Source organism: Microcaecilia unicolor, chromosome 7 (assembly GCF_901765095.1).
Source record: "Microcaecilia unicolor chromosome 7, aMicUni1.1, whole genome shotgun sequence".
NCBI lineage: Eukaryota > Metazoa > Chordata > Amphibia > Gymnophiona > Siphonopidae > Microcaecilia > Microcaecilia unicolor.
Genome location: NC_044037.1, coordinates 302,724,807 through 302,752,401, shown reverse-complemented (window position 1 = coordinate 302,752,401; position 27,595 = coordinate 302,724,807). Strand labels below are relative to the sequence as shown.

The window sequence follows — 27,595 nt, the reverse complement described above, 5'->3', positions numbered from 1 at the left end:
GAGGAGGGCCTGGGGTTTTTCCAAAGTGAGAGTATACGCTTTAATATACATTTTAATGTTTGTGTTCTGACTGTGAGCACAGGCTCTATGTAAAAAGGCAGACTTCAACCAAAACTAAATCCTATTGCCTCTGTCACCTCCTTGTGCCCCCAACTCTCCTAGGGATGCTTTCTGTGGTTCACTTAAATTTTCTGCTAACCTCATCCTTTGCCCATTTAGTTCTGATCTGTGGGAAGGGGTTTAGCTAGTCAGGAAGTGTAATAAGGGTCTCACCTTATATTTTGGCAATTTCTCTGCGTTCAAACGGACTGTGTGACTTTACCCAAACCTCGTTCAAACAAGGAAAGTAAAGCGCTTCAGTTAGCACAAGGTTCAGGCTGCTGTTTAAACTTAACCCATTTTTAAACACAGGTGAGGAATGACAACAGGTAGTCAAGTAGCTGCGGAGACTGGGGGACCCATGACAACGTCTGAATACAGAAGAACATGGTGGGTTGTGCTGGTGTTTAATGCTGGGAGGGGGAGGTCCCCGGGGGTCCACATAGTAAATTCTGTTTGTTTGGGCTTTGAAAAGAACTTGGGGGGTCGTGGGGTGAGGAAGACAGACAAACAGCAGAAGATAAGTGTGCTGCTGCGGCTCGGAAAGCGAATAGAATGTTGGGTATTATTAGGAAAGGTATGGAGAACAGGTGTGAGGATGTTATAATGCCATTGTATCGCTCCATGGTGCGACCGCACCTTGAGTACTGTGTTCAATTCTGGTCGCCGCATCTCAAGAAAGATATAGTAGAATTGGAAAAGGTGCAGCGAAGGGCGACTAAAATGATAGCGGGAATGGGACGACTTCCCTATGAAGAAAGACTAAGGAGGCTTTTCAGCTTGGAGAAGAGACGGCTGAGGGGAGACATGATAGAGGTATATAAAATAATGAGTGGAGTGGAACAGGTGGATGTGAAGCGTCTGTTCACGCTTTCCAAAAATACTAGGACTAGGGGGCATGCGATTAAACTACAGTGTAGTAAATTTAAAACAAATCGGAGAACATTTTTCTTCACCCAACGTGTAATTAAACTCTGGAATTCATTGCCGGAAAATGTGGTGAAGGCGGTTAGCTTAGCAGAGTTTAAAAAGGGGTTGGACGTTTCCTAAAGGACAAGTCCATAAACCGCTACTAAACGGACTTGGAAAAATCCACAATTTCGGGAATAACATATATAAAATGTTTGTATGTTTGGGTAGCTTGCCAGGTGCCCTTGATCTGGATTAGCCGCTGTCAGGGACAGGATGCTGGGCTCGATGGACCTTTGGTCTTTTCCCAGTATGGCATTACTTATGTACTAGATAAATTGCATTTGGCCCAAATGTCTGTTCCTAAACCTTTGGGCCATCTAAAACAGTCAGAACTGGCCACCATGATCATTCAATTTGCAACTATTGGGACGTGGTGGCTGTGTATGTGTGTGTTTGAGGGGGGGGGGTCCCTGTTATATGTCTCCTCTTAACTCAGCCTTATCAAGGCAGGTCACAGTCTAGGCCACGTCTCACAAACCACAGTTCTAAATCTGGCCACTAGGTGTTGCTGATGAATGAGAGTTAAACTCCCTCATGCCACAGCTTCGAGGGGCCCTTTTACTAAGCGTGTAGGCGTGTACATGCGTCAGATTAGAACTACTGCCCAGCTATCGCGTGCCCCGGGCGGTAATTCTAATTTCTACATGTGTCCAAAGCTTGCGGCAGAAAATAATGTCTATTTTCTACCACGTGGCACTGACCGGGTGGTAATCGGCAGTGTACGTGCGCTGACAATTACCGCCCGGTTAACGCGCAAGACCCTTACCGCTAAGTCAATGGGTGGCGATAAGGTCTTAGGCCCAAAATGGACACGTGCTGATTTTTATTTTGCCGCACGTCCATTTTCGGCAAAAAAGGCCTTTTTTGCAGGCGTGCTGAAAAATGGACCTGAGCGCGTCCAATACACGCGTCTACACCAGCGTAGGCTATTTTTCAGCGCACCTTAGTAAAAGGGCCCCTGAGTGCTGTACTGACACCTCCACAGCATTTTCAGCCCCAGCTGGCCCAGGGCGCAAAAGCCGGGCCATCTATTTCCAGCCCATGGGTTCTGTCACTTCACGCTCACCCAGTGAAGAGAGCAAAGCTCTGGAAAACAAGTTACAAATGTCTACAGTGAGTTCAATAAAAAGGGCTCATCCCCAGCTTGTTTCTTTGTATCTAACTGAGGTAATGCAGTTAATACCCCTGGCTCATTTCTGTGTATCTTACTGGGGTAAGTCCAGGGGCGTAGCTACATGGGGCCGTGGGGGCCTGGGCCCCCATAGATTAGGCTCTGGACCCCCCTGCTGATGACCCTCTCGACCCCCCTACCGCCGCCAACCCGCCGTCGCCGTCTGCTACCTTTGCTGGCAGGGGAACCCAACCCCCGCCTGCCGAGCTGCTCTTCTTCCTTCGTTCTGTTTCTGAGTCTGACGTCCTGCACGCAAAGTGCAGGACGTCAGACTCAGAAACAGAACGAAAGCAAGAAGAGGAGCTCGGCAGGTGGGGGGTTGGGGGTCCCCCACCAGTAAAGGTAGGCGATGGCGGGGGAGGGTTGGTGGCGGGAGGGGGGGGGTCGAGAGGGTCATCGGCAGGGGGGGGGTCAAAGTTGGTGGTGGAGGCGACGGGGGGGTCGGCAGTGCCGAGGGAGGCTAAAATGTGCCCCCTCACCTCGGGCTCTGGACCCCCCTCCTGTCGAAGTCTGGCTACGCCCCTGGGGGATAACATAGAAGCAAATATAACATCTGTACAGCTCAGCACCTGAAATCCAACTCCCCCCATTACCCTGTATGGACAGCTCTGCTAATGCTCCTCAGTCCTGCCCTGCAACACCGTCTGGTAGTACAATAGTGAGACCACCTCCACCGCCCCACTATTCTGGTTTCAAGATTATTTCCATGTGATATACAGCGGATCAGTGAACCACTTCAGTGTTTACAATGATACAGTGACTTCTTTTCCTTAGCAACCCCTGCTATTCAAGTATTGAAACCCCAGCAAACTATTCTACTAATGCACCTCACTCCTGCTATTCCAGTACTGACCCCCCACCCACAACACACTGTTTTACTCATGTCCCTCAGCATTCCCTGCTATTCCAGGCCTGAGCCCTCACGTATTTGCCAATACTGTACACCTCATTTGTTTGCAGCACCCCACACTATTCTAACACTGACATCCTCCCACAGCTCTGCCAGTGCACCTCATTCCTGCCCTGAAAATGCAGTTTCAGTACTGTGACTCCCTACACACTCAGTTCTGCTGGTGCACCTCATTCCTGCCCTGGAGTGCTCTCTGCAGTTCCAGTACTGTGACTCCCTACACACTCAGTTCTGCCAGTGCACCTCATTCCTGCCCTGAAAATGCAGTTTCAGTACTGTGACTCCCTACACACTTTCTGCCAGTGCACCTCATTCCTGCCGTGGAGTACTCTCTGCATTTCCAATACTGTGGCTCCGTACACACTCATTTCTGCCAGTGCACCTCATTCCTGCCCTGTAGTACTGTCTGCAGTGCCAGTACTGTGACTCCTTAAACTCAGTTCTGCCAGTGCACCTCATTCCTGCCCTGGAGTACTGTCTGCATTTCCAGTACTGTGACTCCTTACACTCAGTTCTGCCAGTGCACCTCATTCCTGCCCTAAAAATGCAGTTTCAGTACTGTGACTCCTTACACACTCAGTTCTGCCAGTGCACCTCATTCCTGCCCTGGAGTATTCTCTGCATTTCCAATACTGTGACTCCCTACACACTCAGTTCTGCCAGTGCACCTCATTCCTGCCCTGGAGTACTGTCTGCAGTGCCAGCTGCCAGCACACCTCATTCCTGCCCTGGAGTACTCTCTGCATTTCCAATACTGTGACTCCCTACACACTCAGTTCTGCCAGTGCACCTCATTCCTGCCCTGAAAATGCAGTTTCAGTACTGTGACTCCATACACACTCAGTTCTGCTGGTGCACCTCATTCCTGCCCTGGAGTGCTCTGTGCAGTTCCAGTACTGTGACTCCCTACACACTCAGTTCTGCCAGTGCACCTCATTCCTGCCCTGGAGTGCTCTCTGCAGTTTCAGTACTGTGACTCCATACACACTCAGTTCTGCTGGTGCACCTCATTCCTGCCCTGGAGTGCTCTCTGCAGTTCCAGTACTGTGACTCCCTACACACTCAGTTCTGCCAGTGCACCTCATTCCTGCCCTGGAGTACTCTCTGCAGTTTCACTACTGTGATTCCTCAAACTCAGCTCTGCCAGTGCGCTTCACTCCCAACCTTCTCCCCCTCCCCAGTCATCCCCTTCCCAAGAAGGGTACCCACATTCCATTGGTGAAGTCGTGCATCAGAGGCCGCATGCTGGTGAAAGTCAAAACTGGAAGCAGAGCAAATGGCAACTGGAGGGAGGAAAAGAGAGAATTGAGGTGAATCGTGTATTTAATAGGGCTTCATTTCAATTAAAATTGTTTATCCAAGTTTTATTTATAGGTTTTGAAGAACATTACAACATAAAATAGTCAAAAAAGAATTAACAACCATGATATGGAATGAGGTTGAGGTGGAGGAGTGGCCTAGTGGTTAGGGTGGTGGACTTTGGTCTTGGGGAACTGAGTTCGATTCCCAGCACAGGCAGCTCCTTGTGACTCTGGGCAAGTCACTTAACCACCATTGCCCCATGTAAGCTGCATTGAGCCTGCCATGAGTGGGAAAGCGCAGGGTACAAATGTAACAAAAATAAAATAGATACTATTGGAGATTCTACATGGAATGTTACTATTCCACTAGCAACATTCCATGTAGAAGGCTGCGCAGGCTTCTGTTTCTGTGAGTCTGATGTCCTGCACGTACTCGCAGAAGCCTGCGTGGCCACATTGGTGATCTGCAAGGGCCGACTTCTACATGGAATGTTGTTAGTGGAATAGCAACATTCCATGTAGAATCTCAAATAGTAGCAACAGTGGAGGAGTGGCCTAGTGGTTAGGGTGGTGGACTTTGGTCCTGAGGAACTGAGTTTAATTTCCACTTCAGGCACAGGCAGCTCCTTGTGACTCTGGGCAAGTCACTTAACCCTCCATTGCCCCATTGCCCCATGTAAGCCGCATTGAGCCTGACATGAGTGGGAAAGCGTGGGGTACAAATGTAACAAAAATAAATAACAGAATAAACAAATAAAAATAGCAAATATGAAAACAGTTTGTCAACTCAAATGCTGTAGAGTAAATATACAATCAGATTATGGAATGATATATGAATACGAGCGTCTGTAGATATTAGGGGGTATTGAGTGATGGACATAAATTAGTAGGTCTGACACATTAGGGGTCCAAGAGAGACCAGGACTGGTAGAAAGAGGCCAAGAAGCCCCCTTTAGGAGCTGCCACCCCTTCATCTGTTCCACCACTCATGGTAGGACATAATACTGTTACTTTTTCAATGATGTGAACTGCTAATGCCATCGTTATATTGAACAGTTTGGAAGAAGAAGTGACAAACCAGGTATGGACGACCATAAAATGATCATTTTATGCGTTATTTGATCCGTAACAGAGAAAGTGGAAGAAGCTGTGTCCCAGATTTGAAATTAAAGGTATGGTATTAATTTACTTTCCCCCCCCCCCCCCCCCCCCCCCACTGTAGCTCCTTGTGACTCTGGGCAAGTCACTTAACCCTTCATTGCTCAGTGTGACAAGGAGCTGCAGTGGGGGGTGGGGGAAATAACATACCTTTAATCAGCGATTCATTGCGATTATGAATTTTAATCAAAATGCAGCTGTAAATAAATTAAACAATAAAAACTCATAAAAGGTAAGAAATACAAAATAACAAATTGATAAATTACACATTAAAGAATCTACGGCAGAATAGCTATAGACAGCCTTACAGTTTTCACAGCCTATTTCAGAAATGCAGCCCTAATTTACAAGTCTGCTGCAGCGAAATCCAGTGCGCTTAGGACCCCAGCCTCCCCCCAACCCCGACATCCCCCTTCCCTGGGAGCCCTTCAGAACTTACCAGGATGCTCTGGAGCACGTTCAAGAAGTCATTCATTCCAGTCAGGTTACTCACATCCCGGAATATGGCCACCAGCACCGTTGGGACAATGGCACATGAGCGAGTGAAGAGAACCCGGGCAAAGCGCGACCATTTCAGATTCAAGAAGCCCTGGAAAATACCCAAAATATCCACCAGAAATTCAGCAGAAAGAAGGGAATCCATAGTGCTTTTACTTGCAGTGCATTTTGTCTTCCCAGTGATGCTCAAGGTGTTTCTCTAATGCAGCAGCCAATCAGAGTGCAGGAGACAGTGTGCATTTGTCAAACCCTAGAACCAATCAAGTCAGGGATTTGATGTGCATTTATCTTGCTCTACAGCCAATGAGAGCATAGGATACAGTGTTCATTTATTCTGTCCCAGAAGTTTATCCTGTCATGCAGCCAATAGGTGTAGGAAACAGAGGGGTGATTTTATTAAAGTTGTTTTCTGCATGTACCGCACCGAAAAAAACACATTGCCTCATCCTCTCCATATAACAAATACAAACCCACAACCATAAATACTCCAGGACATACCCTCCCTACCTCGGACAGTTTGAAAATACTCGGTGTCACACTCGATCGCAACCTTACCCTCGAGAGCCAAGTAAACTCTATAACAAAGAAAATGTTCTATTCAATGTGGAAGCTCAAACGATTAAAACCTTTCTTCCCAAGAGCAACTTTTCGATACCTAATACAATCAATGGTCCTAAGCCATGCAGATTATTGCAACGGAATCCATGCAGGCTGCAAAGAACAACTCATAAAAAAAAACTCCAGACCGCCCAAAATACAGCAGCCAGGCTGATATTCAGCAAAACACGCTTCGAAAGTGCCAAACCCCTCCGAGAAAAGATGCATTGGCACTCAATCAAAGAACGGATCATCTTCAAAATCTGCACTTTAGTCCACAAAATCATGTACGGCGTAGTCCCAGAATACATGACAGACCTTATAGATCTGCCAATAAGAAACAAAGTCAGATCATCAAGATCCTACCTAAACCTACACTACCCAAATTGCAAAGGACTGAAATACAGAATAACTTACGCATCCTGTTTCTCCTACATAAGCGCGCAACTATGGAATGGGCTCCCAAAAGCTGTGAAAACAATCCACGACCACTTGAACTTCAGGAAATCATTAAAAACCAACCTCTTCAGAAAGGCCTACCCCAACGACCCCAAGTAACCCTCTTCACCTACCAACACAGCATAGTAACATAGTAACATAGTAGATGACGGCAGAAAAAGACCTGCACGGTCCATCCAGTCTGCCCAACAAGATAAATTCATATGTGCTACTTTTTTATTTGTACTGTCCTCTTCAGTGCACAGACCGTATAAGTCTGGCCAGCTCTATCCCCGCCTCCCAACCACCAGCCCCGGCACAGACCATATAGCCTCGCCTCCCAACCACCAGCTCTGCCACCCATTCTAGGCTAAGCTCCTGAGGATCCCTTTCTTCTGCACATGACTATGATCGAACAGGACAACACGCAATCTTCATCCATTCCAACCCTCCACTTATACCTCATACGATCACTATACAACTTTGTATTTGTTATCCACCGACTGGGCAAACGCTTTTGACGGTACTATGTAAGCCACATTGAGCCTGCAAATAGGTGGGAAAATGTGGGGTACAAATACAACAAATAAATAAGGGCTTTTATATATAATTGCATGGCAAAATTAGGTGCTTAAACAGTGTGGATGTGAAAATTCATGTATAGATTGATGTGGACCATGAATTGGCGTTCGTGGGCTATTGCTTGGATGGAGCAGGGACTAAGTTGCAGAGCAGGTGAGAATGTGTGTGCTACCGAGGTTGCTTTCCTACTTTATAAAGACACATAGATGCCAATGTGGCCATCTAAAGCAGGCACCTGTTACAAAATTAGCCCCTCTGTACGTTTATCCTATCCTAGAGCAAATCAGAGCATAAAGTACAGTGTGGAGCCTTGTTGAATCCTGAAATACAACTAATGAATTACAGTGACTGACAACCCTCAGATGGCACTACGATAAGGAGCAAAGAACTTCTCTGCAGTTATTGTATGTGGCCACTAGATGTCACCCACGCTTCACATACAAGATAAGATCGCAGATTAGAGCAAAGTGATATTAACGCTGAAAGCCAGACCAGAGCATCAGAAGCTTAGGATCTATTGAAGAATGTAAGACACTCACTTGCGAACAAACAATAAAGTAGCTGGTTAAACTAAACGTGGATATCCTGAAAACCTGACTGGAAAGGGGTGCTCTGGGACACTGGGGTAGTAGGGTCGCTGAGAGACTAGGCTGGGCCTAGGGCAAGGCCGCCCTGCATCTGCCCCCCCCCCCCCCGCTGCCCTGCCTCCGTCCCCCCCGCCGCTGCTGACCCCGTCACTCCCCCTGCCTCTGCCACCCCCACCCCCGTTGCTCCCCCCACTGCTGCCACCCCCCGCCGCTGCAGTCCGCGGTCTCACCTGCCTGCCTCCACGGCTCCGGGCCCCCTGCATTCAATGCGGCTGTCGCAGATCGCCTCTCTTCTGGCCTTCCCTCCCTGTGTCCCGCCCTCATCTGATGTAACTTTTGGTTTCCGCGAGGACGGGACACAGGGAGGGAAGGCATGAAGGGAGGTAATCTGTGACTGCCGCTTCGAATGCAGGGGGCCCGGAGCCGAGGAGGCAAGCAGGTGAGACCAGGGACTGCAACGCCGGCAGCCTGACCCTGGCGCCGGGCCCCCCTTAGAGATCTGAGCCCGGGGAATTTTGCCCCCCTGTCCCCCCCCTCTCGGCGGCCCTGCACTGGGGTAGACACCCCTAATGGTGTGGATAACATGAGGAAGGACCTAGCTAAGCCTGAAGAATGGTCCAGAATTTGACAGCTAAGATTTAATGCTAAAAATGTAGGGTCATGCATTTGGGCTGGAAAAACCTGAGGGGACGGTACAGTGTGATTGTATGTGATGATCTTAAGGTGGCCAAACAGATAGGAAAGGCGATGGTGAAAGCCAAGGGGGCCCCAGCCATAAGCATCACTATAGGGTATCTAGTTCCAAAGTGAAAAGGGTTCAAAACCATCCGATGAGAGAAAACAGCTTTGTCTTGAAAAAGACGTATCTGCTAAAAACGTGATAAAATATGGCCAGCGTAAAAGTGCAATGACAAAACTAAACTTAATACTTGAAGAGTATTTCCCTCACTTAACACACACCGTGTGCCACTGAAAAACACACCATTACCCCTCTCACCAAATTCTCTGTTCTGCTAAGGAGTCCTCCTGTGGGCCCCTGAGCTAGTTTAAACTGAAGTCTCATTTGCAACAGGCGTGCTTTGAGTTTCTGAAAAAGCCCTGCTAAACGATTCATAAATGCACCTTTTGATTAGGAAAACATGCAACAATCACAAGAAATAAAGGTGCTCATTTTCAAAGCACATAGACGTACAAAGTTACATAGTCTGTGATTTGAAAATGAGTCTCCACATGTTAGGATGAAAGGGAAGGAGACATAGGAATAAGACTCCAGCACAAAGCAAGAGAAAATATAAACATGCAAACTCAGATACTCATCAGTTCTGCCACTTTAAATTTCTGGCACTACATACAGAAAGTCACCTCTGCCCTTTGTTGGTCTTATTCACCATTCCCCTATGGTTTGTTTTTTTTTCTCTAAAAGCACTGCTGTCATCTGTTTGAAGTGGAGGAGTAGCTTAGTGGTTAAAGCACCAGTCTTGGCATCCTGAGGAGGTTGGTTCAAATCCCCACTGCGGCTCTTTGTGATCTTGGGCAAGTCACTGAGGGGCCCTTTAACTAAGGCAGGTATGCACACGCATCACATGTCAATTTGGAACTACCAGTGGTAATTTCATTTTTTACGCGTGTCAGAAAAGATTTTTTATTTTCTACCACATGACGCTAACTGTGCAGTAATCGGCAGTGTACACGCGTTGACGATTACCACCTGGTTAACGCGTAAGACCTTACCACTAAGTCAATGGGGTGGTGGTATAAGGTCCCAGGCCCAAAATGAACGCACGCTGATTTTAATTTTGCTGCACGTCCATTTTCGGCAAAAAAGGCCTTTTTCTGCAGGTGCGCTGAAAAATGGACCTGCGCGGGTCCAATATACGCATCTACACCAGCGCAAGCCATTTTTCAGCTCACCTTAGTAAAAGGACCCCTTAACCCTCCATTGCCTCAGGTACAAAATTAGATTGTGAACCTTCCAGGGACAAAGAAATACCCAGTGTACCTGAATGTAACTCACCTTGAGCTACTACTGAAAAAGGTGTGAGAAAAATCTAAATAAATAAAGATTTGAGATTCTACACAGAATGTTGCTAGTGGAGGAGTGGCCTAGTGGTTAGAGCACTGGTCTTGTAATCCAGAGATGGCCAGTTCAAATCCTGCTGCTGCTCCTTCTGACCTTGAGCAAGTCACTTAACCCTCCATTGTCTCAGGTACAAACAGATTGTGAGCCCTCCTGGGACAGAGAAATATCCAGAGTACCTGAATGTAACTCACCTTGAGCTACTACTGAAAAAGGTGTCAGCAAAATCTAAATAAATAAATAAATAAAGATTCTAGAACTCTAAAGAATAACAAGATTCCATGCAGAATTTCAAAGTGTAGCAACATTCCATGTAGAATCCCAAAAAGTAACAAGATTCTTTGGGGTGGAGGAGTGGCCTAGTGGTTAGAGCACCAGTCTTACAATCCAGAGGTGGCTGGTTCAAATCCCACTGCTGCTCCTTGTGATCTTGGACAAGTCACTTAACCCTCCATTGCCTCAGGTACAAACTTAGATTGTGAGCTCTCCTGGGACAGAGAAATATCCAGAGTACCTGAATGTAACACCTTGAGCTACTACTGAAAAAGGTGTGAGCAAATCTAAATAAAACATGTTTGCCTTTTTGCTAATAAAAGTTTAGTTGGCAGGAGGCTGCTGCTTTGGCTCACCTCCATAACAAACTGACCAGCATATGTCCCAGTCATTGTTGAACTCTGCCCTGCAGCCAGGATTCCCACTGCCCAGATGTACAGAGCCGCTGGTCCAAAGAAGCAACCGAGTATGACACCCTGGAGGGGAGCAAGAAAGGAGGAAGTGGGTTTGTTATATAGAAAGTTCATTCTGTGTAGCTGTACTCCCACCACACCCCAGTATAGCTCGGCTATCTGGAGGGTGTACCGGGGTAAACCAAAATGGGCCTCTGATTGTGTTTATTAACATGTAGCTTGCTTGGTTGGTAGGAGGTCCAGATTTGAGCCTCCAATGACTCACAGGGAGTTAAAGACACACCACAATTATATTTATGGGCTTAAAGCTATGTTGGGGGAGGGGCACAGGGAAAGCATGAGGACTAGGACTAGGGAACACTCAATGAAACTACAAAGTAGTAAATTTAAAACAAATCTGAGAAAATATTTCTTCACTCTGGAATTTGTTGCAAAGAATGTGGTAAAAGCAGTTAGCTTAGCAGGGTTTAAAAAAGGTTTGGATTATTTCCTAAAAGAAAAGTCCATAAGCTTGTGGAAAATCCACTGCTTATTTCGAGGATAAGCAGCATAAAATGTTTTGTACTTTTTTGGGGATCTTGCCAGGTATTTGTAACCTGGATTGGCCACTGTTGAAAACAGGATTCTGGGCTTGATGGACCTTCGGTCTGTCCCAATATAGCAATACTTATATATGCTCCTGAGAGCTTTCTTCTAGTTTCTACTAGGGAGATGAGGCTGCAATTACTTAAGCAATAGCCCAAGCTCCAGGAAAGAGAAATAAACACATTCATCCTGATAAACCCCCATCACTCTCTCCAAACTCCATGGTCTATGTGCTAATCCTTAACAGGAACTTTCCATGCTAGTCACTCCTAAAAGGGAGGGGGGCACTCTAAACAGATCTGGGCTCTACCAGCTTCAACCTTCCCAGTGACATGATGAGAGGAGTCAATGAGAGGTATCACTAGCATTCAGCAGAGGAGAAGGAGGCAGCAGTGGAAAACAAATCAGGCTGTATCATGGTGTCCAAGAAGAAAGCTGACCTTCACCCGCTCAGTCTACAATTTGCTGCCTGAACCCACCTTGACCCAGAGCTTAATTCTGATGTCTGATGCTAGACCTGGTCTTTATCTTCCAAAGCCTCGGTTATAATACCCGTTTTACTCCTGACCTTGGGGGGTGGGGGGGGGGGGGGGGGATGTTCCTGGTTTAGTTCCCAGTTCAGTGAATAAATACCCCTTTGTAGATGTCCACGGACAGTGGGTTGTCATCATTGGGAAAGACGCCATCATGAGGGCTGCTGCTGTTCCTGCATTCTTCATACTGAAACACAAACAAGCAGACTTGTTTACCAGGGGGCTCCCTCCTCCCTGCTTTATGGCCTCCCTCAAACTTTGTCACAGATCCCTACAGCATCTCTCAGTCCTTCCAGAAGTGTCTCCATGGTACACAGTGTCCTGGGGGCATAACAGGACTCCTGTGGGTGTGCACTGAGTTTCTGATGGTGCACAGCAAGCCCTGGAGGTGTAGTAGGACTCCTATAGTAAACAGCATGGTCTAGAGACACTCCCGTGGTACGGGTGTGACCCGGGGGTGTAATGAGACTCCTGCAGTGCCCTATGGAGGCAGTTCTTTAACTGGACACCACAGTTCACTGAGTGTCAATTCTGTAACACAGCATCTGTGCGCCAAGATGCCATTAAATTAAAGTAGAATAAAAAAGCGTCGATGTGCCTACATTTAGGTGTGACCACTAATACCAGGACGACAGCTGACATAAGTGGGCACGCCTAAATATGCAATTATGCGCATAACTTAAGAGTATCTGTAAGTTACACCTATAAATGTTAGACCCACCTGTTCCCCTCCCTTGTGAATGCACCCTTGCATTTAGACACTCTCAATGGTTCCCAAACCTGGTCCTGGAGGCACCCCAGCCAGTCAAGCTTTCAGGATATCCACAATGAATATTCATGAGCGAGATTTGCATGCAGTGGAGGCAGTGCATGCAAATCTCTCTCATGAATATTCATTGTGGGTATCCTGAAAACCTGACTGGCTGGAGTGCCTCCAGGACATAGTAACATAGTAGATGACGGCAGAAAAAGGCCTGCACGGTCCATCCAGTCTGCTCAAGAAGATAAACTCATATGTGCTACTTTATGTGTATACGTGACCTTGATTTGTTTGTGCCATTTTCAGGGCACAGACCACAGAAGTCTGCCCAGCACTAGCCCCGCCTCCCAACCACTAGTCCCGCCTCCCAACACCAGCTCTCCCACCCAATCTCGGCTAAGCTTCTGAGGATCCATTCCTTCTGAACAGGATTCCTTTATGTTTATCCCACGCATGCTTGAATTCCGTTACCGTTTTCATCTCCACCATCTCCCAGGGGAGGGCATTCCAAGCATCCACCACCCTCTCCGTGAAAAAATACTTCCTGACATTTTTCTTGAGTCTGCCTCCCTTCAATCTCATTTCATGTCCTCTAGTTCTACCACCTTCCCATCTCCGGAAAAGGTTCGTTTGCAGATTAATACCTTTCAAATATTTGAACGTCTGTATCATATCACCCCTGTTTCTCCTTCCTCCAGGGTTTGGGAACCACTGCACTAAGCAATGAATGTATTTAAAGAATAGCACTGAGTGCTCTGCTAGTACATTTGTGTGCATGTGTGTATTCACAAGCATAAGTGTTAGTATTTTATAAATGTAATTGCTCTGTTATAAAATGGGAGGAGAATTGCCTCTCTGTGGGCAGTGACCCCTATTTTACAGAAAATGTCGAGAACCGAATTGAATACAAGACAGGACTGTAAGATCCAAATCAATCCAAATTATACTTTAGCCCTCAAATTAGTGTGTGAGCATATCCAGAAACAATATTTTCATTTATTTATATTTTTTTATTTTTTTATATCTTTTTATTTTAATTAGTCAAATATTCAGGAAGGAAAAAGTCTCAGAGGACCCTGTGGATCATCCAATACGGTCCAGGTACAGTCATTAAGAAGGAGTGGGAAATAGACCAGGCTAACCCGAGACAAACCAGGAAACTTCAGTTGTTTGTAGATTCTTTATTGGTATCTACATTCGACTGAAGTTTCCTCGTTTGTCTCAGGTTAGCCTGGTCTATTTCTCACTCCTTTTTGATTACTGTTGTTTTGTCGTGGGATCTCGACATTCCGCCCGGCCTCAGCGGACTCTCATTGAACCAGGTACAGTCATTGGCATAAAAAAAACCTTCCCAAATGCAATTTTCAAAACCAAAATTGCCTATTCAACTTTCACCAATAACATGAAAAGAAGCCCTGAACTTGGCTCAAACTTTTCAATGGGGCGTGTTGGAGGCGTAGCAAAGGTGGGACTTGGGCATGCCTAACACTTGGACATCTTTGACTCATAATCGAAAAAAACAAGGATGTCCCTGACGAACACTTGGACGTTTTCACCCGGACATGTTTTTATTACGAATAAGGCACAAAAAGGTGCCCAAAATGACCAGATGACCACCAGAGAGAATCAGGGATGACCTCCCATTACTCCCCCAGTGGTCACTACCCTCAAAAAACAACATCTTTAAAAATATGTCATGCCAGCCTCAGATGTTATACTCAGGTCCATGACAGCACACGCAGGTCCCTGGAGCAGTTTTAGTGGTACTGCAGTGCACTTCAGACAGGCGGACCCAGGCCCATACCCTCCCTACCTGTTACATCGAGCTCTCCAAAACCCACCACAAACCCACTCTACCCATATATAGGTGCCTCCTTCACCCATAAGGGCTATGGTAGTGGTGTACAGTTGTGGGTAGTGGGTTTTGGAGGGGGTTTGGGGGGGCTCCACAGACAAGGTAAGGGAGCTATGTTCCTGGGAGCATTTTATGAAGTCCACTGCAGTGCCCCCTAGGGTGCCTGATTGGTGTCCTGGCATGTCAGGGGGACCAGTGCACTACAAATGCTGGCTCCTTCCATGACCAAATGGCTTGCATTTGGCCATTTTTGACATGGACATCTTTGGTTTTGAAAATCGCCGAAAGTCAGAAACGTCCATGTCTAGGGACGTCCAAATTTAAGGATTTGGACATCTCTGATGGTATTTTCGAAACGAAAGATGGGCGTCCATCTTGTTTTGAAAATACGGGTTTTCCTGCCCCTGGATTGGGACGGTTTGCAAGGATGTCCAAATCGCAACTTGGACGTTTCTTTCGAAAATGCCCCTCTTTGTGTCTCTGATGGTGTACAGTGTGTTCTAGTGGCGCTCCTGTGGTACATACCGCGTCCCTGTTGGTTTTCTGGTAGAAAGCTTCTGCAAACACTGCCATGACAAAGAGGTTGATGAGGAACGAGACAAAGAGCGCAATGCTGGACTCAATCATAAAGTACAGGTTTGCTTCCCTTACTTCCTGCTTCTTAGATCGCTCCACAACGCGGGACTGCAGGGAGAACAGAGGAAAAGATTGAGTTTACAGAAATAAATTCCCTGACCACATTCTGTGATCGCTAGTGTCATTTGGATGCAGCCGTGAAGAATCCAGCAGAGATCCTGGACACAACCTGCAAGACATTTAATTTCAAATGGATTAGGCAGGAATTCACTGTATCATTTTAATTCCCAGCCAGAAGCACCAGCAAAATACAGAACATGGAGGGGATGCAAACAGCAGACAAGTACAATGCAGAGAGCGAAAACAGCAGAGAAGACCCCAGCAAACTGCAGAGTGTGGAGGGGCTGAAAATACCAGAGGAAACTCCAGCAAAATGCAGAGTCCTTAGTCTGTTATTGAGATGGACATGGGGGAAGCCATTATTTGCTCCGGGATTGGTAGCATGGAATAATGGGCAGTGGCGTTCCTAGGGGGGCTGACACCCAGGACTGATTGCGGATGCGCCCCGCCCCCCCGGGTGCAGCGCGCCCCCTCCAGCGAAAGGACACCCCCCAGCGAAAGAACCCCCCCCCCCCCCGGGTGCATGCCGCTGGGGGGGGGGGGGGGGTGCCGCACACCTGTCCGCTTCATTCGTTTCCATGCTCCCTCTGCCCCGGAACAGAAAGTAACCTGTTCCGGGGCAGAGGAAGCACAGAACAAACGTAACGGACAGGCGCGTGACATCCCCCCCCCCCAGCGGCATGCACCCGGGGCGGACCGCCCCCACCGCCCCCCCTTGGTATGCCACTGATACTGGGCTATATGAACCATTGGTCTGAGCCAGTATGGCTATTCTTATGTTCTTATGTACTTCAGTTTCACCAGTGGGTACAGGCCAGGGAGTGCAGCTCCCTCTTCACTTTGCTGAACTAGCCAGGGAATTGTACTTGTAGAGTCAGCCTCCTTCCCAGGGATGGTGGCTGTTGACCTGAGCAGCAGGATCTAATCCAGGAATCAGATCTGTGTCCTGCACAGCCCTTCAAAGTACTCTGCACTTCCCTGTTGAGGATATTTATTTGCATTTGTATCCCACATTTTCCCACCTATTTGCGGGCTCAGTGTGGCTTACAATACATTATAAAAGATGGAAGTGCAATTGGTTGCAGTACAATTATGGGTTACATTGTGAAGAATTATATAAGACAGAGTAAGTTCAGGATATTCTTAGGGGATCGAACAGTGGAATATAACAGGGGTGAGTTGAGAGGGGGGCAAAACATAATTGAGGGAACAGGGAGGTCTGACAATTTTATCAGTGGGTAGGGTTTAAGAGTACATAAGTACATAAGTACATAAGTAGTGCCATACTGGGAAAGACCAAAGGTCCATCTAGCCCAGCATCCTGTCACCGACAGTGGCCAATCCAGGTCAAGGGCACCTGGCACGCTCCCCAAACGTAAAAACATTCCAGACAAGTTATACCTAAAAATGCGGAATTTTTCCAAGTCCATTTAATAGCGGTCTATGGACTTGTCCTTTAGGAATCTATCTAACCCCTTTTTAAACTCCGTCAAGCTAACCGCCCGTACCACGTTCTCCGGCAATGAATTCCAGAGTCTAATTACACGTTGGGTGAAGAAAAATTTTCTCGGATTCGTTTTAAATTTACCACACTGTAGCTTCAACTCATGCCCTCTAGTCCTAGTATTTTTGGATAGCGTGAACAGTCGCTTCACATCCACCCGATCCATTCCACTCATTATTTTATACACTTCTATCATATCTCCCCTCAGCCGTCTCTTCTCCAAGCTGAAAAGCCCTAGCCTTCTCAGCCTCTCTTCATAGGAAAGTCGTCCCATCCCCACTATCATTTTCGTCGCCCTTCGCTGTACCTTTTCCAATTCTACTATATCTTTTTTGAGATACGGAGACCAGTACTGAACACAATACTCCAGGTGCGGTCGCACCATGGAGCGATACAACGGCATTATAACATCCGCACACCTGGACTCCATACCCTTCCTAATAACACCCAACATTCTATTCGCTTTCCTAGCCGCAGCAGCACACTGAGCAGAAGGTTTCAGCGTATCATCGACGACGACACCCAGATCCCTTTCTTGATCCGTAACTCCTAACGTGGAACCTTGCAAGACGTAGCTATAATTCGGGTTCCTCTTACCCACATGCATCACTTTGCACTTGTCAACATTGAACTTCATCTGCCACTTGCACGCCCATTCTCCCAGTCTCGCAAGGTCCTCCTGTAATCGTTCACATTCCTCCTGCGACTTGACGACCCTGAATAATTTTGTGTCATCGGCGAATTTAATTACCTCACTAGTTATTCCCATCTCTAGGTCATTTATAAATACATTAAAAAGCAACGGACCCAGCACAGACCCCTGCGGGACCCCACTAACTACCCTCCTCCACTGAGAATACTGGCCACGCAATCCTACTCTCTGCTTCCTATCTTTCAACCAGTTCTTAATCCATAATAATACCCTACCTCCGATTCCATGACTCTGCAATTTCTTCAGGAGTCTTTCGTGCGGCACTTTGTCAAACGCCTTCTGAAAATCCAGATATACAATATCAACCGGCTCCCCATTGTCCACATGTTTGCTTACCCCCTCAAAAAAATGCATTAGATTGGTGAGGCAAGACTTCCCTTCACTAAATCCGTGCTGACTTTGTCTCATCAGTCCATGTTTTTGTATATGCTCTGCAATTTTATTCTTAATAATAGCCTCCACCATCTTGCCCGGCACCGACGTCAGACTCACCGGTCTATAATTTCCCGGATCTCCTCTGGAACCTTTCTTAAAAATCGGAGTAACATTGGCTACCCTCCAGTCTTCCGGTATTACACTCGATTTTAGGGACAGATTGCATATTTCTAACAGTAGCTCCGCAAGTTCATTTTTTAGTTCTATTAATACTCTGGGATGAATACCATCAGGTCCCGGTGATTTACTACTCTTCAGCTTGCTGAACTGACCCATTACATCCTCCAAGGTTACAGAGAATTTGTTTAGTTTCTCCGACTCCCCCGCTTCAAATATTCTTTCCGGCACCGGTGTCCCCCCCAAATCCTCCTCGGTGAAGACCGAAGCAAAGAATTCATTTAATTTCTCCGCTACGGCTTTGTCCTCCTTGATCGCCCCTTTAACACCATTTTCGTCCAGCGGCCCAACCGACTCTTTGGCCGGTTTCCTGCTTTTAATGTATCTAAAAAAGTTTTTACTATGTATTTTTGCTTCCAACGCTAATTTCTTCTCAAAGTGAGAGCGCGGGAGTAGAGGTTCAGAGAGCGTATTGGTGCGTGTCTATGAGATTGTATGGGTTTTATGTGTTTTGATCCTTGCCGTAGATTTTCTCAAAGAGATAAGTCTTTAGTAGTTTGCGGAAGTCGGTCAGTTCGTAGGTCATTTTCAGGCTGCGGGGTAGTGTATTCCAGTATTGTGTGCTCATGTATGTGAAAGTCGATCCGTGCAGTGCTTTGTATTTTATGCCTTTGCACTTAGGGAAATGGAGATTGAGGAAGGTTCGGGACGATCTTTTAGCGTTTCTGGGTGGCAGGTCAATTAGGTCGGACATGTATGCAGGGGCTTCACCGTGAATGATTTTGTGGACTAAGGTGCATACTTTAAAAGTGATGCGTTCCTTGAGTGGTAGCCAGTGTAGTTTCTCCCGTAAGGGTTTTGCACTTTCGTATTTTGGTTTTCCGAAGATGAGTCTGGCTGCTGTATTCTGGGCTGTTTGAAGTTTCTTCAGTATTTGTTCCTTGCATCCTGCGTATAATGAGTTGCAATAGTCCAGGTGACTGAGTACGAGTGATTGCACTAGACTACGGAAGACAGATCTTGGAAAGAATAATTCTTTTCAGTTTCCATATGGAGTAGAACATTTTTTTTGTTGTGTTGTTTGCATGAGTCTCGAGAGTTAGGTGGCGGTCGATGGTGACTCCAAGGATTTTTAAGGTTTCTGAGATTGGCAGATTTAGTTTAGGTGTGTTGATGGCAGTAAATTTATTCGTGTTATTTATACTGTTAGCTCGAGAGATTTCACCTTACCTTCACCAGAGATGAGTGCAGGAAGATGTTGTGGGGCATGATAATGGCTCCAACGATACCCACAGCTTGCAGGAGCTCTGGAGAACCGCAGTTATCACAGTAGGGAAAGAACATACCCTTCAGCACCTCCTTCTGGTCAGGTTTCACCATCACATACTGCAAACAAAACGGAAATCCTGATTCAGAATGTCTTTCCTTCATGAACCTCCAGGATGTGTCTGAATGAACTGTCTTAAGTATATACTGGTATAACTGGAACTGTCTCGGGAGAAGAATTATTCCCAGTCTACTCTGCCTCTGGCAAAACATTACTTCCTACCTTCAAGCTCTTGTATCTCTATGGAGTAAAACAAGCCTCCCCCCTCCCTTTCACTACCAGATCCAGATAAAGCCTATTACAAGAACATATCTCAGTCAGCACTGAACCATCAAGCACAGCATCTCATTTACTCCTGGAGAGAATGCGCTCCCCCCGCCCAGCAGGTGTGCGTTTCCAGGAGGCAAATAGCAGTAAGATGGAGAACCGTTTGGGCACGCCATGCTGTGTCATGATTCTGAGGGAGAGTCCAGGAGAAGGAGACCACGGAACAGCTGTGATCTGGAGGAGTTTCCCTTCCAGCTCTCAGCCGCAGGGAAGCCAGTTTGTATTGCAAGACTGTCAGAGACATGGGGAGAACCCCCTCCCCCTTCTCCATGGCTGTACAGGTATCAACTCCCCAACAGTCCTCTATGGAAGATGCATACAACAAATGAGTTAAGAAGTGGGTCATCTTGTGTCATTACCTCATAGCCAAAGGTCAAAGCCATGATGGTGATGAGGAGACCAAAGAAGGCTTCCAGCTTCCGAAGACCTACAGTGAGAACGAGAGGGAAGGAACAGGCAATACATTACTCAACTTGTTTTCGTTCTGAAAAGGCTGAGCTGACTTTCTCCGTTTATTTCTCAAAAATGGAGAGTTTTATCCCGTTGAAACTCCTTGTTAACCACTTGCATGTTATGTTATGAAAGGGCTGAAGACCCATTTAATCGAACGATAGGCTGTGTCCTCAAGATGGCCTCCATCATGTTGGATTTAAGTGAACAAGACTGTCTGAAGCCAAGTTATTCTTCCATCCCAAAGTCCAAAGGTGTATGAAAGCCAATTTAGCTCCCTTCAGTTTCCTGTAAGAGCATAACATGCTAGGACGCTCTCAGAGGTTTCCTAAAAGTATCTATTATTGAACTCTGTCAATTATATAATGTTCAACTATTAAAGAACTTTCAATACAATCTAATGTATTGCAATCAAAGCAGCGGCGTGAGTAGATGACAGTGAGGAGAATAGTATGAAAGTGGTAGGATGGGGGTACATGGAGGCGGGTAAGAGTGGTGAGGATGGAGGAAAAGTGAGGAAGGTGTGAGGGGGTATGGTGAGGCAGATGAAAGTGGGGGGATGGGGAAGGGTTAGGAAGGTGTAAGGGTGAAGGTGGGGATAGATGAGGTATGTGACTGGGGAAGGAAGGGTGATAAAGGTGTGACGGTGAGGGTGGGGGTATGGTGAGGTATGTGACAGTGAAGAGGATGGGGCTATGGTGAGGTAGATGTGAAGATGCAGGATAGTACAGAAGGGGTAGTTCAAGGTAGATATGGGTAAAGTCCGAAGCAGAGCAGAAACTCCCCTAACCCTTACCTCATCTACTCAGTATAACATCACTTATGCTTTGTCCTTCTCATGCTGAAGCACTTTCATATGTCTCATGTGGTCATTGTCCTAACCGTGCCATAATGTGCCCCATTCCCTCCAGTATGGAGGATTACATAGACTCACTCACCATATTTATCGAGGAATAGAAACACTAATGTATCGACAATAGTGATGAGAACCCCTCCCCAGAGAGGAATCCTGCAAGAGAGAGAGGAACAGAAGACATCACTTTATCTGCCTTCCAGGACCCTCACTCACCAACCAGGGGCATATGATAAAAGAAAGTCCTGGAACAGCAGGGCCGGGACAAGACGATTGGGAATGCAAGGTAAATCTTCAGCCCTACACCCCCTCAATTAATTTTCAGGTCCACTCCATGTTAAATAAACTGTACATTTAGCTTTAATGAATATCCGTGAATCTGTGATGTATATATTTGTTTAGAAAGAGGAAAAGCCTCAAAGTCTAGAGAAGCACTCTATTGTTGATAACATCAACATAAAGGAGGTTCTCTAAATCATCATAGGCAAAAACCTCTTAATTTTAACAGTGGTATGACTAATACGCTCAAATACTGCACAAAAAAACTGAAAAAGATAAAGCAGTTTCTCTCTCCACCAGGTTGATCTGCCCTGGAGAGAGAAACTGCTTTATCTTTTTCAGTCAAAACACCGCGGACCCTGAGGCAGTATTTCGAAACTTGGGCCGAAGTTGGGCCGTGGTTGGTGTTTTATTGACTGTTGAATATGAAGGAAAAAGATAAGTAACCGATTAGTGATTATTCACACGGGGTTTTTTTGTGCAGTATTTGAGCGTATTAGTCATACCACTGTTAAAATTACAGATGGTTGACCTAAATGTTGAGATGGGCAACCTTAGAGATGGTCGTCCCCGGTTTTCAGCCATAATGGAAACCGAGGACGCCCATCTCAAAAATGACCAAATCCAAGCCATTTTTGGTCATGGGAAGAGCCAGCATTCGTAGTGCACTGGTCCCCCTGAAATGCCAGGACACCAACCGGGCACCCTAGGGGGCACTGCAGTGGACTTCACAGATTGCTCCCAGGTGCATAGCTCCCTTACCTTGGGTGCTGAGCCCCCAACCCCCCCCCCCCAAAAAAAAACCCCACTCCCCACAACTGTACACCACTACCATAGCCCTAAGGGGTGAAGGGGAGCACCTACATGTGGGTACAGTGGGTTTCGGGTGAGTTTTGAAGGGCTCATATTTACAAGCACAAATGTAACAGGTGGGGGGGATGGGCCTGGGTCCGCCTGCCTGAAGTGCATTGCACCCACTAAAACTCCTCCAGGGACCAACATACTGCTGTCATGGAGCTGGGTATGACATTTGAAGCTGGCATAGAGGCTGGCAAAAAATATTTTTTAATTTTTTTTTGGGTGGGAGGGGGTTGGTGACCACTGGGGGAGTAAGGGGAGGTCATCCCCCAATTCCTTCCGGTGATCATCTGGTCAGTTTGGGCACCTTATGGAGGCTTGGTTGTGAAATAAAATGGACCAAGTAAAGTCGACCAAATGCTCATCAGGGATGCCCTTCTTTTTTCCATTATCGTCCGAGGACCCCCATCTCTTAAGCACGCCTCAGTCCCGCCTTCGCTATGCCTCCGACACCCCCCATGAACTTTGGTCATCCCCGTGACAGACTGCAGTTGAGGACGCCCAAAATCGGCTTTCAATTATGTTGATTTGGGCGACGCTGAGAGAAGGACGCCCATCTCCCGATTTGTGTCGGAAGATGGGCGCCCTTCTCTTTCGAAAATGCCCCTGATAATGTTTTCAATGTTAACAGAGTTAAACAAATATGTCTCTGGCACACTAGAACCAATCTTGTGGTTTCAGGGTATTGCTACTGAGTATGGATGAATGGATGCGAGTGTTTTGAGCCTCACTGTCCTAGAATGTAGATGGATTGAGGGGTGAGCGATGGCCTCTGTCCACTGGTGTCTTTCAGAAAACTGTATTCAGACTCCAGGCATGCTTAGAACTGGGGGTGACCAGCGTTAAGCTGCTTATGGTAAACTTCCTATACTGTTAATTCTGGTAAGCAGATCTAAGCGGTGTATGATTCAAAATTAAAAAGGTTCATGACATGGGATTCATGGTAATAGTAAAGAAATGGGTCGTCTATAAAGCCTCAATTGTAGGTAATAAAGGCTCGTTATGTATGTGAGGGGGGAGATGATTCCAGGTTTTTGGTGAAAGAAAAAAGGAAGCTGAATGACAGGTAGATTCATATCATGTCATTTTAGGACCCGGGCGAGCTAAACAGTTTGAATCTAGAGAACGGACGGAGCGCAATAGTGTGTATGGAATCGTAAGAACAGATAGATACAAGGCTTTGCCCAAATGCTAAGCTTTGTGTGTCAAAAGGAGTATATTGAATAGGATTGGGTAATGAACAGAAAGCCAACATAGATGAGAATGAAGGGGTGTAATGTGATTCGAATTCTTAGCCCTGGCAGTCATGTTCCGAAGAGTTTGAAGGCATTTAGTCCAAGAAATAGGCAAAAACCAGCATAATCAACATTACAATAGTCCAGGCCAGGGGTAAAGAATGCATGACAAGGTATGTGTAGGGCAGAGGAGTCTAGATTATTGTGCAAAACACAATGAGTATGTGAAATTGTGAAACCAGATTTAACCACTTCAGAAATTTGTCTTCTAAATGCAAGTTCAGAGGCAAACCAGACACCAAGATAATTAAGAGAGGAAACCGGGGATATAGGAAGGTCAAAAAGATAGAGATTGATGTTTGACTGAAAAAGTGAATCAGTAAACACAAAGAACATAAGAGTTGCCATACTGGGACAGACTGAAGATCCATCAAGTCCAGTATCCTGTTTCTAACAGTGGCCAATTCAGGTCACAAGTACCTGGCAAGATCCCAGAACAGTAAAACAGAACACAATTACAGAGCATATTCAAAAAATGAGACAAAGCCAACATGGATTTAGTGAAGGGAAATCTTGCCTCACCAATCTATTACATTTCTTTGAAGGGGTGAACAAACATGTGGATAAAGGTGAGCCGGTTGATATTGTGTATCTGGATTTTCAGAAGGCGTTTGACAAAGTACCTCATGAAAGACTCCAGAGGAAATTGGAGAGTCATGGGATAGGAGGTAGTGCTCTATTGTGGATTAAAAACTGGTTAAAAGATAGAAAACAGAGAGTAGGGTTAAATGGTCAGTATTCTCAATGGAGAAGGGTAGTTAGTGGGGTTCCCCAGGGCTCTGTGCTGGGACTGCTGCTTTTTAACATATTTATAAATGATCTTAGAGATGGGAGTAATAGTGAGGTAATTAAATTTGCTGACGACACAAAGTTATTCAAAGTTGCTAAATCGCAAGAGGATTGTGAAAAATTACAAGAGGACCTTATGAGACATTTAATGTGAGCAAGTGCAAAGTGATGCATGTGGGAAAGAGGAACCCAAATTATAGCTACGTAAGGCAAAGTTCCACATTAGGAGTCACTGACCAGAAAAGGGATCTAGGTGTCATCTTTGATGATGCGTTGAAACCCTCTGCTCAGTGTGCGGCGGTGGCTAAGAAAGCAAATAGAATGTTAGGTACTAATAGGAAAGGAATGGAAAACAAAAATGAGGATGTTATAATGCCTTTGTATCGCTCCATGGTACGACTGCACCTCAAATATTGTGTTCAATTCTGGTCACCGCATCTCAAAAAAGATTTCTTGGAATTAGAAAAGGTAATAATGAGTGTGACAATTGGGCAGACTGGATGGACCGCTCAGGTCTTTATCTGCCATCATTTACTATGTTACTATATTATGTTACAGAGAAGGGAGACAAAAATGATAAAGGGAATGGGACGACTTCCCTATGAGGAAAGGCTAAAGTGGCTAGGGCTCTTCAGCTTGGAGAAAAGACAGCTGAGGAGAGATATCATAGAGGTCTATAAAATAATGAGTGGAGTGGAATGGGTAGATGTGAATCGCTTGTTTACTCTTTTCAAAAATACTAGGACTAGGGGGCATGACATGAAGCTAGAAAGTAGTAAATTTAAAATGAATCGGAGAAAATATTTCTTCACTCAACATGTGATTAAACTCTGGAATTCATTGCCAGGGAATGTGGTAAAAGCAGTTAGCTTAGTGGGGTTTAAAAAAGATGTGGATAGCTTCCTTAAAGAAAAGTCAATAAGCCATTATTAAAATGGACTTGGGGAAAATCCACTGCTTATTTCTAGGATAAGCAGCATAAAATGTATTGTACCACTTTGGTACTTGTGACCTGGATTGGCCACTGTTGGAAACAGGATGCTGGGCTTGATGGACCTTCGGTCTGTCCCAGTATGGCAATACTTAAGGATGTAGATTTTTTTTTTTTTGCGCTTTCCCACTCATGGGCAGGCTCAATGCGGCTTACATGGGGCAATGGAGGGTTAAGTGACTTGCCCAGAGTCACAAGGAGTCAAAAGGAAGTGCCTGTGCCTGAAGTGGGAATCGAACTCAGTTCCTCAGGACCAAAGTCCACCACCCTAACCACTAGGCTACTCTTCCACTGTTGCTACTATTTGAGATTCTACATGGAATGTTGCTATTCCACTAGCAACATTCCATGTAGAAGTCGGCAGATCACCAATGTGGCCACGCAGGCTTCTGCGAGTCTGACGTCCTGCACGTACGTGCAGGACGTCAGACTCACAGAAACAGAAGCCTGTGCAGCCTTCTACATGGAATGTTGCTAGTGGAAGAGCAACATTCTATGTAGAATCTCCAATAGTAGCAACATTCCATGTAGAATCTCCAATAGTATCTATTTTATTTTTGTTACATTTGTACCCTGCGCTTTCCCACTCATGGCAGGCTCAATGCGGCTTACATGGGGCAATGGAGGGTTAAGTGACTTGCCCAGAGTCCCACTAGCAACATTCCATGTAGAAGTCGGCCCTTGCAGATCACCAATGTGGCCGCGCAGGCTTCTGCTTCTGTGAGTCTGACGTCCTGCACGTATGTGCAGGACGTCAGACTCACAGAAACAGAAGCCTGCACAGCCTTCTACATGGAATGTTGCTAGTGGAATAGCAACATTCCATGTAGAATCTCCAATAGTAGCAACATTCCATGTAGAATCTCCAATAGTATCTATTTTATTTTTGTTACATTTGTACCCTGCGCTTTCCCACTCATGGCAGGCTCAATGCGGCTTACATGGGGCAATGGAGGGTTAAGTGACTTGCCCTGAGTCACAAGGAGCTGCCTGTGCCTGAAGTGGGAATTGAACTCAGGTCCTCAGGACCAAAGTCCACCACCCTAACCACTAGGCCACTCCTCTATTAAGCCCAGTATCAGTGTTATATTTAATGGAGGGGGTTCTTCATAAACAATCTCTCTTATTACCCAACTCCAAATCTTTCTTATCGCTATTCTTACGTGAGTCTCAAGGGATACTGAGTAATGGATCTGTCAGATAACCATGTCACCACCATTCAGGCTATATGTTTGAGCCAGGCATTATTCTTATGGTGGGCATGTATTGCTCATTGATCCATGCTTTTAATATTTAAACTTTCACCCATTATTTTAATCTCAAATACTTTATCTTATAATAAAAGTCCACTTAGCTTAACTTATCTGAATCTTCCATTCTTTATTCTTTTTTATATATCTTTTTCTTATGTGAAATGAGTTCGGAGACATTCAATAAACCGCCATGAATTCATGGATATTTTTCCAGCTCACTTAGAGAAGATGTACCTTGATACAGCAGTTTGTGCGAAACATGAGTTCATGTCGGTTTATTGAATGTCTCCGAACTCAATTCACATAAGAAAAAGATATATAAAAAAGAATAAAGAATGGAAGATTCAGATAACTTAAGCTAAGTGGACTTTTATTATAAGATAAAATATTTGAGATTAAAATAATTGGTGAAAGTTTAAATATTAAAAGCATGGATCAATGAGGAATACATGCCCACCATAAGAATAGTGCAATCAATGGTGCTCAGTCACCTAGATTACTGCAACGCACTCTACGCTGGCTGCAAAGAGCAAATAATCAAGAAACTTCAGACAGCCGAGAACACCGCAGCCAGATTCATATTCGGAAAAACAAAATATGAAAGTGCTAAACCCCTACGAGAAAACTTGCACTGGCTCCCACTTAAAGAACGCATCACGTTCAAGATATGTTCCCTAGTTCATAAAATCATCCACGGAGACGCCCCAGCCTACATGTCAGACCTGATAGACTTACCGACCAGGAATGCCAAAAGATCATCCCGCACATTCCTTAATCTTCACTTCCCTAACTGTAAAGGTCTAAAATACAAACTAATGCATGCGTCAACCTTTTCCTACTTGAGCACACAATTCTGGAATGCGCTGCTGCGTAACTTGAAAACGATCTATGAACTAACTA

General features: G+C 45.8%; 1 protein-coding gene across 1 annotated transcript in view; it reads right to left on the bottom strand.

Moving 5' to 3' along the window:
- Positions 1–27,595, bottom strand: part of LOC115474229 (natural resistance-associated macrophage protein 1-like) — a 69,649-nt gene that overhangs the window by 8,171 nt on the left and 33,883 nt on the right. Inside the window, exons 6-13 of the mRNA XM_030209606.1 lie at positions 21,316–21,386; positions 20,287–20,354; positions 19,504–19,659; positions 15,335–15,493; positions 12,295–12,381; positions 11,020–11,139; positions 6,051–6,200; positions 4,362–4,435 (exon numbers count right to left, since the gene is read on the bottom strand). Of these exons, the coding sequence (XP_030065466.1) occupies positions 4,362–4,435; positions 6,051–6,200; positions 11,020–11,139; positions 12,295–12,381; positions 15,335–15,493; positions 19,504–19,659; positions 20,287–20,354; positions 21,316–21,386 (885 nt within the window). The remainder of the gene's footprint in view (positions 1–4,361; positions 4,436–6,050; positions 6,201–11,019; positions 11,140–12,294; positions 12,382–15,334; positions 15,494–19,503; positions 19,660–20,286; positions 20,355–21,315; positions 21,387–27,595) is intronic.